At 37.1% G+C, this 14,171-nt stretch overlaps 1 protein-coding gene across 1 annotated transcript in view; it reads right to left on the bottom strand.

The window, feature by feature from the left end:
• Positions 1-14,171, bottom strand: part of GRID2 (glutamate ionotropic receptor delta type subunit 2) — a gene marked incomplete at its 5' end in the record, with an annotated part of 242,365 nt that overhangs the window by 202,294 nt on the left and 25,900 nt on the right. Inside the window, one exon of the mRNA XM_039332164.1 lies at positions 4,410-4,722. Within this exon, the coding sequence (XP_039188098.1) occupies positions 4,410-4,722 (313 nt within the window). The remainder of the gene's footprint in view (positions 1-4,409; positions 4,723-14,171) is intronic.

Genomic DNA, 14,171 nt, shown 5'->3' with positions numbered 1-14,171 from the left:
TGCAGGACTGTGAAATGACAGTTGATAGAAAATAAGGAAGATGCAGATTTTAGATACATTGATAGTATGGAATACAATAGGGGGGTTGAAAGTGCTTTAGTAACCAGAATCAGACATAGTTTGTTACTTTTCAGTGTATGTACATTCAGGTACAGTTCTGAAATTACTACTGTGTCATGTTTGAAATCAGTTGTTGACAGTAATTTCTTAAATGAACATGGCAATATTTAAAACTTTCCATATTGCCTTGGTTAAGATGTGCCAATCACAATTAATCATAGAAGATTAGCTATTCTAAAACAAATAAACCCCCATACTTCTTCTGCAGAATGGAAAGCAGCTGAAGAATGAACTTAGCTTTGTAGCCAGTCAATCTGTCACTGGGAATTACCATATTTCCCCTCATCCTAATTCTGAATTCACTGAAAGTAGTAAACAATTGGGCTTCTGCTCATGCAGATTTTGCTAGATTCAAATTGAATATGAAATGCAGGCTGACATTATAAATAAATCTCCTGAGCTGCTATACTTGAATTCAAGGCCCTTGTGCCTTAATTATTCAAGCATTCTGTACATTCATATACTTCAATATGAACACCATTAAATTATTGTGCTTTTCTTTCCAGCCAAATGAAAGCTTGTCCTCCTTTCAGCTGTTTGAAGGAGATACATCTCCCTTAATTCTGCTTGGCTCAAAAGGAATGTGATAGAATATATATTAAAAATGAAACACAATTTTCTTTTGTAAATATGAGTTTATGTTCAGCAATTATGGAAAATATTAGAACCATTACCCTTAGAGAAACTACAGAAGATGTCTTTCAAAACAATGACATTTCTAATTTTGCATATTTAAAAGGCCTGTGCAGATTGTGATTCAGCTTTGTGTGTGTGTTTTAACAGAGAAGGCAAATTGTCAAGAGAGAGCCTTGTTCAGACCTTTTACTTCAATGGAAGTAACTTTTGTGCACACACAGGAACAATTCCTTTCCACTGGATCAAAGTAGGTGGCTGCAGCACTTAATAGAGACTCTTCATTGAAATGAATCCTCACTTGAAAGATATATATAGCTATAATACCTAATACATAATTCTTTCTTTGAGCATTGCCATTGCCTGCTTATTATTCTGCCATATTCCTTCTGTTGCTCAGTTGAACAAACGTGCAGAATAGGAGCAGAAGGTGACTAATGTGAGTGAATAAACAATACCAGGTGATTTGTGTGATTGGAATGGTCTATGCCTGTTCACTCAGTCGGTATAAGGGCTATTTATGACGCACTAGAAAAGGCAACTTATTCAGAAGAAATGGCTATCCCAAGCAAGTGATAAATGAGAATCTCTGTTACACAGAAACCAGCTCAGGAGATTTTGACCGGTCTATAGATGGATCCCTTCTCTGTTGTTTATTGACTACCTATTTAAAGAGATGGTTTTCCAAAGAGCAAATGTTGGTATTCTAGTTTTATTTCCAGAAGAGAACTGAGTATACTGGATATTATGTTCTAATTTTCTTATAATTTGGGGATAATTACTGCAGTATTAGGAGAGTGGAAAGCAGAGTCATTATCTGTAATTTTATTTTTAATGATTAATGATAAGTTAGCATCTTTCTGTTGACTTGTAATGCTTGACATTTTACCTGAATTAATGCCTCTCTATCGGTGATGAAACTGAAACAAACAATGACATTGCTTGATTAGAAAGCATAAGGCATCTTTGGCAGGGAAATACTTGCATTGACTAAAAAAAGGAAAAGTTGAATTTCTTATTCTATTTTTTTTACTAATTTTCAGAGCTCAATCTTGCATGTTGTTCACGCCTGATTTGTGACAAATCAGGAAGGAAGGAAGGAAATTTGTTATTAAATGCAAGCCAAAATTTTTAAAAAAAGGGAATAGTGGGCATAAATCTGAAAGCTGGAGAGAACAGGGGAAACAAGGTCAGGAGAAGACTTAGTAGGTTTAAGCGAAGTAAAGTAGAAGCAAGACAAGTCAGCAGAGGGCAGATGCATGTCAAGTAAGGCAGCTGCGGGACATACAAGCTTTACTGAGACTGAGGCCAAAGAGGTTGGTTTCTAACTGTGTCTCAGCAAAGAGTCCCCTTCATGTTATGAATAATGTGTTAACAGAGCCCGCAAATGTATAGAAGCTGAAGAGAAAATCTGCTTTCATTCACTCAATTGTAAAAAATTATGGCCTGAAAAAAATATCTTTATTTTAAAGACATGGATTGGATGGGAAATTTTGCCATGAATTTAAGATCACGGGAAAGTTGTCAGTATGTACTTTTAATTACTTTTTACCAATCCATTGGAGAATAAGGTCTCAGGTAACTTTCATTCTTCTTCTGTATGTTCAAATTAACAAGGTCATAGAGCCTGATGAAATAACTATATTAAACTTCTGGTTACGGAAGGGAAAAAGAGGAAGGACATTTGATGGCTATATTGGTACCACATGTTAAAAATTAGGAACAAAAATATTAAGATATTATAGTATATATTTCACATTCATTTCAAGGGTTCATAATTGAGGGAATAACGGAGAACAAAAGTACATATAGGGGAAGGGGTGACCTACCTACAGAACTACCATTCTATATAACTTAGATTTTGCTCTTATTCTCCAACAATTCATTGTTTCCACACCATGCCTACTTGTCTATTCTAATGAATGCAAGTATATGATATCTGAGTTACAAAAATCAGAAAAAGCAAATTCATTCATTCATGCACTCACTCACTCATTCACTCACTCATTCTTTATTTGCTTACTTATTAAAGCTTCTATGCTGATCAGTTCCCATAAGCACTACTGAATGCCAAATTGCTGGATTAAAACATCCAAAATATACATACCAATCAATGAATGCTTAATGATTGCACCATATCTAGGTTTAGCTTAGACTTTCACATCCCTAAACACATTCCTGAAGAGCCAGGTCTTTATGGCCTTTTGGAAGCCCAATAATATGGATGTAAATTGATTATTGGGTAAGTTTTTCTATAGAATTGAGAACTTCAATGAGAAAGCCTGTCCCCAGGTTCCACTCTCAGAAGCCCACTCTTTTGTTTCACTGGCTGTGAAGATTTAGTCCAGAGAAGGTGATCAAATATCTGGGTGTCAAGTCATGAAGAGCTTTAAAGGTGATAACCAGTATCTGGAATTGCACTCAAAAGCTAACACGCTAAGCAGCTAATGCAGCTCTTAAAGTAGTAGTGGTACATGGACAAATTTTGATCTGATCATAACAACTTCGGCAGCTGATGTTACATCACTTGAAATTTCTAAGTGGTCTTCAACAGCAACCCAATGGACAGTGAATTGCAGTAGTCTAAGCATGAGATGATGAGGACACGGGTGAGCATGCACAAAGTTCCTGATCCAGAAAGTTTTGCAACTGGAACACAGGATGTAATTGTGCAGAGGCCACATCCTTCAGCTGTTGTACTAGCTGGAAGCTGCAAGTTCAGAATATCCAAATTGTGAGCTAACTTCATATGGGAGAATTAATGTTTCCTATGTCTCTTTGCTGCAATGTAGTGTTTCTGGGATTTTGCAGCTCAAATACAGTTTCAATATAGATCCATTCTCTAACAGTTTCTGCAGGTAACTGCTGCTATACATATTTCTTTCCTTAGAATTTTGCCTTGTTCTATATATCTAGCTAGGTATTATTTTTATTACACCATGACCTTATTTTTCCTATTTCCTGTTTGTTCTGGGTATTTAAGGGTCTTGTTCTGATATCCTTTCCAGCTGTTGGCTTTTTTGAAGACCAAAGAGCTGCTGCTTGCTCCTGTTCTACTCTTAAGACTGCTAGGGAAAAGAAAATGTTCAATTCCTGCCAAGAGAGATGGAAAGTTGATGGAGTCCTATCTAGTACTAGTGATTACTGTGGACTAAGATCTCAATTTTTTTTCAGTCCACAGAGAGTTTTACTACCCAGTTTCTGTCTTTAAGGATGTCAGATCTGCAGCAACTTGTCTCTGATATCTAGCTGTTTTCATTCTTTATTATCTTCTAGTCTTTTTTCTTTCTATAGCAGTTTCCTGCTTATTGATCACTATTTTGCTTTATGTTTCCTATACTTTTTTCTTATTGTGGTCTATTTTCTTTCTTGTTTACTATTATGGGAAGACCAATAGCTCTTCCAGCTCATCTATCCTCGCTTCCAGGAAGGATTTAAGGATTAATTGCAAGCATTTCTCACACAATTTGCTCCCTTGTTTCTCCTTTTCCTTTTCCCAGACATGTCCTTGTGAACTATGTCTCTTGTCAGAATGGCAGTTTCTAGCAGTCTTCATAGTGTATTTTTAGACTATTAATACACTATATACTTACATTAATTCAGAGGATATATTTTACCTAGTGCATCATGAGATTCATATACAGTAGGTTTCTTACCTTGCTGCACGAAGGATCCATACACAAACCACATGGAGTTGTAGAGTGTTGTTGAGGTCATTGATCCCATCTGAAGTCGTGGAGGATTAAGCCAGTTGAGAAGATATACCAAGAGTCCTACCAGCAGGACTGTGCCAGCTATACAAGCCCAGAGGGAGAGGTCAAATGGTGCCAAACAAGCAAACATATCCATGGTCTTTTCAGCCTTTTGTAGCAAGACTCCCACTGAGTAGTCCATGTAGCGAGTTGTAAAATCAACCACATTTTCCCGATCTGGTGTAATAGTTAATGCAGAAATGCCTATATCAGCTCTCTAAAGGAAAAGAGACAGAAAATTCATTTCCCTTAGCAAGAGAAAAATAGCATCACTTCTGTCTGATTTACGGCCTCTGAAACATCTCTTGGAAAAACTGTTGCCAAGTTTTGCTTATCTGGCAGTTTGTGTGTAACAACCCAGGGAGCAAATAGGAAGAAAATAGACACAAAGTTGACTATGAACAACAAGATGAATGCATGGAGGTAATGTTTAAAGAATTATTACTGATTCAGAAGAAGAACATATTTTAAATAAAGATACTGTAGCTTCTAGAAGAATTTGTATTTTTAATTTTTGATATTTTTTATGGACACCAAAGTACTTAACTGAAAAAAAAATGAAAAGGTCCTTTCATTAGTCTATTGATTATGAGTTTTGTCCAGAAAAGTTTTTTAATGGACTTCTCTTATTAGTTTTATATTACATTTGCATAATACCAATGTCTCTGTTGATATGACCTTTAGATATAGTGCAAAAATGTAGAAAACACTACAATTTGATAAATAAAATGAAAACTCCATCTTAGACTGTAAAATAACTTTCGTTCATTGCTGATGCTATTGTTGTTTTTATTTCTTATTTTATTAGCAATTGCCAGTTACAAAAGATGTAAACACCTAAATAGGTTAGCAGTGCTTTGGATTCAGTAACAAGAGATTCTTGAAGGGCATTCATACTGATCTGCTGCAATTTCTGATACTAAATGCCTCTTTCCCCAGCATTGCACAGCAGCAAGTAGCTGTACAATCTTGAAAAAAGATGCAGAAGGGTTTTTTTTGCTTTTGAATCCAAAGCATTGCATAGTCCTAATTAGTTCCCAAAGAAATGATCTTTGTGAATGCTTACTTGCATACCTATAGGTCAGGCATGTCAAATTTGCAACGTAACGTGATGTTGCACGATGTATAGCAACTTTTCCCCCATTGCTGGCAATGGGGTGGGCGCGGTTTTGGCGTGACGCATCCGGCCCACAGGCTGGCAGTTTGACATGCCTGCTATAGGAGAACTCCTCTGAAGCCACTTGCTAGCTAGAGGACCATGGCTGTTTTAATGCTTCAAGGAGAAATTATTTCCTTATGCAACTAGGCCTATTTCCTTTAGTGTGCTTTGCACAAGTCAGGGTCACACACAGTTACTAACAGCTATTTCAAGGTAGCTAATTTCTCTTGTGAGCGAAATTAAAGCCATGGGGTAGGACTTGGGGAAGAAAATACATCTTTTTCCAGAAGACTTTGCATTGCTACTGCATGTTTCTTTGCATTCAAGGCTGGATGATGATGCATTCTTATGAAGGGGAAACAAGATCAATATTGGTCCCAGAATTCTTGGAAAGCATCTGTATGTATAAAATGGACAAAGGGAAGAGGAAGAATGACACCCAGTTATACAATCATAAAAAAATAGCACTTTCCTTTACGTGTGGCAGACTATACAGAAAAATAAAAGTTCAGGTTTTGAGGTACATAAGGCTGGAGGAAACAGAAAAGTTCTTGCTTAAGGCCTTATCACTTGGATAGTGAAGTCTGCCTGGATCTATTCAGCCCTTGGGCCGAAAGTCCCCTTATAATAAATTTGAGTTGTTGCATTAGATAATGTGAAAGGCCTAAACAGCAAACAGAGTGTGGTGAAAGAGATCATGTTTGAAATATAGAAGATTATAGCTTTAGTTCAAACTGCTGAATGTCACTGTATACAAATCTAGACAGTCTGAATGGAGTTATCAACGGCTAGGAGGGTCATATTTCTTTATTTATGATTCAATAGGTGCCTTAGTCATTTTGTCTTTGATAGGTAGTGCAAATCACATGGGACTTTTATGGCGAAATCCAACACTTGAAATTTGTTCAAAGCAGTGGCAACTGTGGCCAGGAAAGTCTTTCCATCTAATGTGTACTTGTGCACATTCTGAGAGCAGGAACCCTTGAGACAAGCTTCTTGGCTAAGTGCTCAAGAATGGACAACTGTAATATGTGTTATATAAAGCTACCATGGAATGATATTTTTCATTCCTTTGTTAAATTGTTCTTTTAGTACGTAAGGAAAATTGAGACAGTTGCAGAATTTTAACCAGATTAGTTGCTTAGACCCAACAATTATTTTTCCATGCACGTGTAGATTTACATACTTTATACACTAATATAGCACAATATTGATATGATAAAATAGATTTAGGAATATTACAAATTATGATATGCAAGCTAGTACAGAAACTCCAGTACTAAATGTCTGGAGTTTCTGTACTAGTCTCAACCCTAACATGAACTGTTTAAGTTCTAATTGGATTCGTGATTCAGAATATATTATGTAAATACAGTGGAAGACTGTGCTTAAATACCTAATTGCATCCTTGATCCATTATAGAAGACTAGTCATCATACTTTTGATCTTCCAAAAGACATCTGCATATAAGTATTTTGAAAACACATACACACCACATAAAAAAATCATCAAACAAAAGCAGGGAGATAGCGTTGATTTGAGATTACAAGAGATTCTGATCCAATTAATTATAATTCTGTCTTTTAAAATGGCAACAGTGATAATTGCTATTCAGTGTTAAATTCAGAATTTTAATTCAATTGCCTTATTCTGGAATATGTCCTTGCAATCTGAAAATACAAAAAAATTATAAAAGATAACAATATTTTTTTCTAGTTTCAGAACTTGTTTGTCGGAAAACATATTGATTTATGGTTTTGGAAATCATATTCTGTGCTTTAGTCAAAATTGGATTGAAAACCTTTTAGTTCTTTCCATTATAGAATAATAACAGATGAAATATAGATCAGAAAAAAATCAATTTACAATTGTTTTCTATTTTAATGTTATTCTTTTGCTAGAATCTTACTCGTGCATAGAAATCAAATTTAATTTTTATTTAACTGATACTTTCATGTTATGGTAAAAGTTAAACAAACGAACGAAAAACAAATATTGTACAGAGAAAACCAAAATGAGTAAAGCAGTTAAGATGGAAGGTACAGTAAGAGGTTGCCTTTATTTTTATATTCAGTAGAAAATTTAAAAAAAGTATTCTTGCTTATGATAGCATAATTGGATTTCTTTTTAGTCATAATGTTAATAGGATCATAAATCATATTCACCCATTGCACCAAACCATGGTTTGTTTGATTCTACTTTTGAATAAATAGCAATAGACGGTCATTTTCTCTAGACTAAAACCATAGGGACAGAATTCATACATCACTAAGCCAAGATCAAGTAAGGCATACTGCAGCATAGTATGCTGTAGGAATTGGATCCTAAAACAATATTTTAGACAAACTCTCTTCTGAATCTCGGAATTTCTAACCACATCTATAAATCTCTAACATCCGTCAATCCAGTTTCTGCACGTTCATAACAATTAAAAACTATTCCATGCTTTGAACATTTTTTATCATGAGGAAGCTTTGCCTAATGACTAGCAGAAACTGGTTGCCTGTCAATGATATTGGTCCAATCTGTGCTTGATGGTTAAATCCATATTTTTATCAACAGGAACAGCAAAATGTTTAACTTTGCTTGAATAATGTCTAGTAGATTTTGTTGATACAACTCAATAGATTTTGTCTACTTAAATTTTTTTACCATCACGGTGCAAAAGAAAGAAATACTTCCTCCCTTTAATGAAACAATTCATTTCCAAAATGTCTTTTAAAAGGCAAGAGAACTTTGGTGAAATTTTTGGAATAGAGTATGATGTACTTTCAAGGAACTTGGATTTCATTATTATTCTATTTTTAGTATCGATTTCCTTCCCATATATATCAGTTAATCTGAAGTTCCACTGGGTTCAGCTTGGGAAATGTGGGCAACAAGGGAAGCTACCGTTCCTGTTCCTGTTGGAGGCAACTTTTAAGGTGCTTCCAGGTTGAAAGGATTAGCTGGTAACTTCCCTGCTGCTTGGAGGATATCTGTGGGGGCTACTTTCATGTCAAGGAACCGGAGTGAGTGATGGGAGCTCACCCTGCCCCACAGCAGCAGCTGGGTCTTGAACATACGCTTACTAACTGCCAACCTAGTGTCCTAATCACATGAGCCACCATGCTCGCCAAGGGAACCTTAAAAGTGACAGAAAGACATGTAACAAAACCAAAAGAATTGTGCCCCCAATAACAACTAAGCTTAGAAACACCAAGAAAAAAATGAAATAAATTCTTAAGCAAGAATAAGTTTGAAAAATGGACACTTATTTCACAAAAATAGGAAACTTCCAGGCACATTTCTGTATGGCATTAACTTTCAACCCAAGACAGACACTTGAAGTCATTTGAAGAAACTTGAAGGCATCTGTTAGCAAGGAAACACAGCTGGGTGCATTGGAGGATGAACAGAGAGAGGTAGCTGTTGCTCCCAGTACTGCCATTGTCTCTGTAGCTAACTGGTAAACAGGTTCTATTGCCCTGCAATTAGCTGTATCATAACTCTAAGAGAGAAGAACAATAATTTCCTAAAACTTTATGATGGAACAAATGTGTAAAGCAAAAATATAGCCATTGTTAGAATCAATGTCTCCTCATAATTCATGTCAATCCAAAAAAGTGCTATTGTCCATGATAGCAAATGCAAGCAGGAAGTTAAAAATAATCGAGAAGAGCATTTCATCCATTTTCTTCCTAATGACAGGTAATCACTTAGCCAGGTCTGTGTTTGAAGCAATTTAATTTAAGTCAAGCTAAATTGGTCAATTTGAAAATAGCTGAAGGAATGGAAAAAGCAAACAAAAGAAACAGAGGGGGGAAAAAAAGTCCACCTAAAGAAGAGCAAGGAATTACCTCTAACTAAGCAACTGATTACAGTTGAACAGGAAGACAAAAGTTTTATTTAAGACAATTATATAAAACCAAGGTAAAAATTTATGTGAAGACAGATGTGATAAAAGGCAAGGTAAATATCTCCAGTGAGATCAAACAAAGTGAATGCACTCTGGATCCCATTGATAAACAGTGTTACCTAATGGTTTTCAAGAAATATACTTTGTTGTGGCACCTATTCTTTGGAAAGACATCCTCCAGATATTCATATATCTCTTATGCTATTGATGTTCAGAAAGTCATTAAACTTGGTTGTTCTCCCACGCCTTGGGATCAGGACATTGTGGAGTCCTGTTGAGTTTGTTTTTACAGTGTGTTGGATTGGTTGTGTGGTCAGTGATGATCTTTTTATATGCACTATTTTCTGTTTATATGCTACCCAGAATCATTTAGGAGTCAGGTGGCAATGAAATGAAATAAATTAATTTACTTTGGAAAGTAGAACTAAAGAAGCAATATTGGAAATATTCAGAAGAGGTTTACAAAAACTCTAAACATTATTGATATGCATGAAAGTTTAATCAGGGATGATAGCACATATTCTGGAAAGTAAAGCAAAATGGATTCTAGAAAATATTGCTAACAAAAGAGCTGCATTTTTTAAAAAAATATTACAAGATGATGCAGTTAAAATGATAATGGGATATGTGAACAGATGTGAAAAAACAGTAATAATCAATTACTGTCCAACCATTGTTTCCTGTCCTTCACTCTGGTGCTCTGATGAACAATGTGACCTCCTCTTCCTTGTGGCAACCCCTCACATACTGGAATATTGCTATCATGTCTCCCCTATTTCTTCTTTTCTTTAGACTAGCAACTCAAGTCCCACAGTCGTTCTTCATATCTTTTAGTCGCCAGGTCTTTGATCATCTTAATTGTTCTTCTCTGAATTTTTTCCAAACTCTCAACATCTTTTTTGTGATATGGTGGCCAAAACTGGCTGCAGTTGTCCAGTTGTGGTTTTACTAGGGTTTATAAATTGGTACTAATACTTTGCGTGATCTTGATTCTATGCCTTGATTTTATACAACCCAGGATTGTATTAGCTTTTTTGATTGCTGCTGAACACTGCTGGCTCATAGTCAAGTGATTGTCCACTAGGACTCCAAAGTCCCTCTCACAGTTACTGTTTTTAAGCCAGGTCTCACCCAATCTGTACTTGTACCTTTGATTTTTCTTGCCTAAATGTAAAACTTTGCTTTTCTCCACATTGAAACTCATTTTGTTGGATAGGGCCCATTGTTCAAGTTTGTCTAGATCTTTTTGGATCCTGAGTTTGTCTTCTGGGGTGTTGGCTACTTCTGTCAGTTTGATGTCATCTGCAAATCTGATGAGTTCCCCTTCAATTCCCTCATCTAAGTCATTTATGAAGATATTGAATTGTACTGGGCCTAAGATGGAACCTTGTGGTTTCCCACTGCTTTCTTCTCTCCATGTGGATTGATGCCATTGAGGACTACTCATCGAGTACGGTTTGTCAGCCAGCTATAGATCCATCTGGTGGTGATGCTGTCTATTCCACCTTTTTCTAGGAGTAGGTTGTGGTCTACTTTATCAAATGCCTTATTGAAATCTAAGTATATTACGTCCACAGCATTTCGTCGGTCTACTAGTTTAGTCACTTTATCAAAGAATGAAATAAGATTGGTTTGGCATGATCTGTTTTTAACAAACCTGTGCTGGGTATGGTTATGACTTTGTTGATTTCTAATTGTTCGCAGATCTATTTTTTGATTATCTTTTCTAGGATCTTCCCAGGTATTGATGTTAAACTGATTGGTCTGTAGTTTCCTGGGTGTGTTTTTCCCCCTTTCTTGAAGATGGGAACCACATCAGCCCTTTTCCAATCCTCAGGTACTTCCCTGGTGCTCCAGGATTTGTGAAAGATGTGGTGCAATGGTTCTGAGATAACATCTGCCAGCTCCTTCAGAACTCTGGGATGTAATCTGTCAGGTCCCGGCGATTTATATTCGTCAAGGTCGGATAGGTGTTCTCTTACCATTTTCTTGCTTATTTTAATTTTTGTTTCTAGTATGTCTTTTGCAGTGGTTTTTTTTTTTTTTTTGGTATGTTGGGCTATAATAGCAAGGCCCTGATTGGATCTCCATTATATATATAGGGTATTATACTCTATTTAAACCCCATTCCAACTCTGATCGGGTTGCTGGAACGTGCTACATTCCACCAGCTGCTGCTTAAACTGTAAGTTTTGGGAGAATCCACCAGGAAAGTAGCGGCCCGCGCGCCTAACGGCGCGCGAATTATATAACTATATAACTAAAAATCACAAACAGTAGCAGTACATTCAGGGCAAGTGTGTCTGACATCCCCTGTATCTAAGATGTCCGGCTTAGTTCAGTGCAACACCTGCTTTGCAGCCGTCCTTCGCAGTACCCTTTTCAAACTTGGAAACTGTCCTATCTGTAAACAAATCACTAGCCTACAAGGACAGATCATTTACCTAGGGTCTGTAATCCGTGCTCTTCGGGCAGAAATTAGGTGTCCAGTTCAGCCCCTCTACTCTAGTAAGCCTCCCTGCTATCAGCCCCCTTTACCACAAAGATCCTGCAGGAAAAGGGCAGTGTGGACAACCGTGGGATCTGGCAGGGTGAGAGCTGTGAACCATAAACACAAAGCTTTCGCTGTGTCCCTGCACAACAGCTACAGTGCTCTTGCTGACCTTAATAGGGACATTAAGGAGACTGGTAAAGGTATTTGTGAAGATAACTCAAATAAGCAGGGGATTGTGGTCCGAGATGAAGAACTAGATTTTGATAGGGAGAAGTGTGAATCAGGTATTGCACATCAGTCATGCAAGAATAGAAAGGCTCCCAAAAAGAGAAGCTACCTTCTGGTAGGTGATTCAATTATAAGGGATGTAAATTTAGGAAAGGACACAGAGGCTTTGAAAGAGGTCAGGTGTCTTCCAGGTGCTACTGCCAGTAGGGACAAGAAGCGTATTTCTAAAATAATCAAGAATGGCAGCAAGAACTGTGATGTGGAGGCTATTGTACACCTTGGCACTAATGATCTGTCCCAAAAAGATGTACTCTCTGTGCAGAATGATTTCCAGAGCTTGGGGAAGGAACTTAGCAGAATAGGCTGTAGGCTTACTTTCTCAGAGGTTTTACCAGTGTATAAGGAGCAAAACGGAAAAGGCCAGCGCATAGCACAATTCAATATGTGGCTAAAGGAATGGTGTAAAGGGGAAGGCTTTGGATATATTAGTCACGATGTCAGTAGCTGGTCCAATCAAAAGATGTACAAAAGAGATGGTTTGCATCCATCAAAAAAAGGGACTGAGTTACTCGGCTATAAATTCACAGATTTTCTGGAGGGAAATTTAAACTAAACAGCGGGGACAGGGAGTTAATTGATACGGAACAACCCTGTCCCCGGCAATTTAAAAACTATAGGGCTATCAGTGCATGTAGCACAGATGTGTGTGTGGACAAGAATACCAACCTTGCTACCAATCAAAATGAAGCCTCTAATAGCGAGTGCCATATAAAGTGCACTAACCAAATAGGTGGTAAGACAATAGGGGAACTCAGGCACCACACAGGTTATGTAGAAAGGAAACACAGGGCCACCCACAAAGGACTCAAATGTTTATACACCAATGCACAGAGTATGAACAGCAAACAGGGTGAACTAGAAATTCAGGTTAATGAGGGCAGATACGATATTGTTGCCATTACGGAAACATGGTGGGATGAAACTCACACATGGAACACACAGCTAGAGGGATTTAAATTATTTAAAAGAAACAGACCAAATAAAAGAGGAGGTGGAGTTGCTCTCTATATAAGAAATAACTACATCTTCACAGAAATAGAGTACAACAATGATAAAAACTGTCTTGAATGCATTTGGGTCAATATAAAAGGGGGGGGAAATGACATTGCCATAGGTGTATACTACAGACCACCCAACCAAACAGAGGAAATAGATGAACTTTTTGCTAGTCAGCTAACTAAGGTATGTAGGAAGCACATCACAATAGTAATGGGGGACTTTAACTACCCTGACATCAACTGGGAGACAAACTCCGCACCAAGTGGAAGATCAAACAGGTTCCTGGCAAACCTAGCAGACAACTTTGTCTCCCAAAAAGTAGAGAATGGAACTAGGGGATTAGCCATTTTGGATCTAATTCTCACTAACAGAGATGAAATGATAGACGGTGTTGGAGCCATAGGAACCCTGGGAGGAAGTGATCATGCAATATTAGAATTCAACATTATAGAAGCACAACCAATAGAACACAGTCAAACTAGAGTCTTGGACTTCAAGAGAGCTAATTTCAATAAACTTAGAGAGGGCTTGGGAAGGATTCCATGGATGAGAATCCTCAAGGGGAAAACAACTCAAGAAGCTTGGGAAATTTTGAAAAATGAGATAATAAAAGCACAGTCTAGCACAATACCAACAAAGAGGAAAAATAACAGCTCTCAAAAGAAACCAGCATGGCTGCATAAAGAACTCTCTGACAAATTGAAAGATAAAAAGGACAAGTATAGAAAGTGGAAAGAGGGGAACATAACTAAGTCAGAATATCAGCAAATAGCCCGAGCCTGCAAAGATGAAGTGAAGAAAGCCAAGGCTCAAAATGAACTGAGGCTT

The sequence above is a fragment of the Crotalus tigris genome, unplaced genomic scaffold (assembly GCF_016545835.1).
Source record: "Crotalus tigris isolate CLP2741 ecotype Arizona unplaced genomic scaffold, ASM1654583v1 scf7180000024451.546054, whole genome shotgun sequence".
Lineage (NCBI taxonomy): Eukaryota > Metazoa > Chordata > Lepidosauria > Squamata > Viperidae > Crotalus > Crotalus tigris.
The sequence above is the reverse complement of the archived record's forward strand: the minus strand, read 5'-3'. Positions and strand labels throughout refer to the sequence as shown.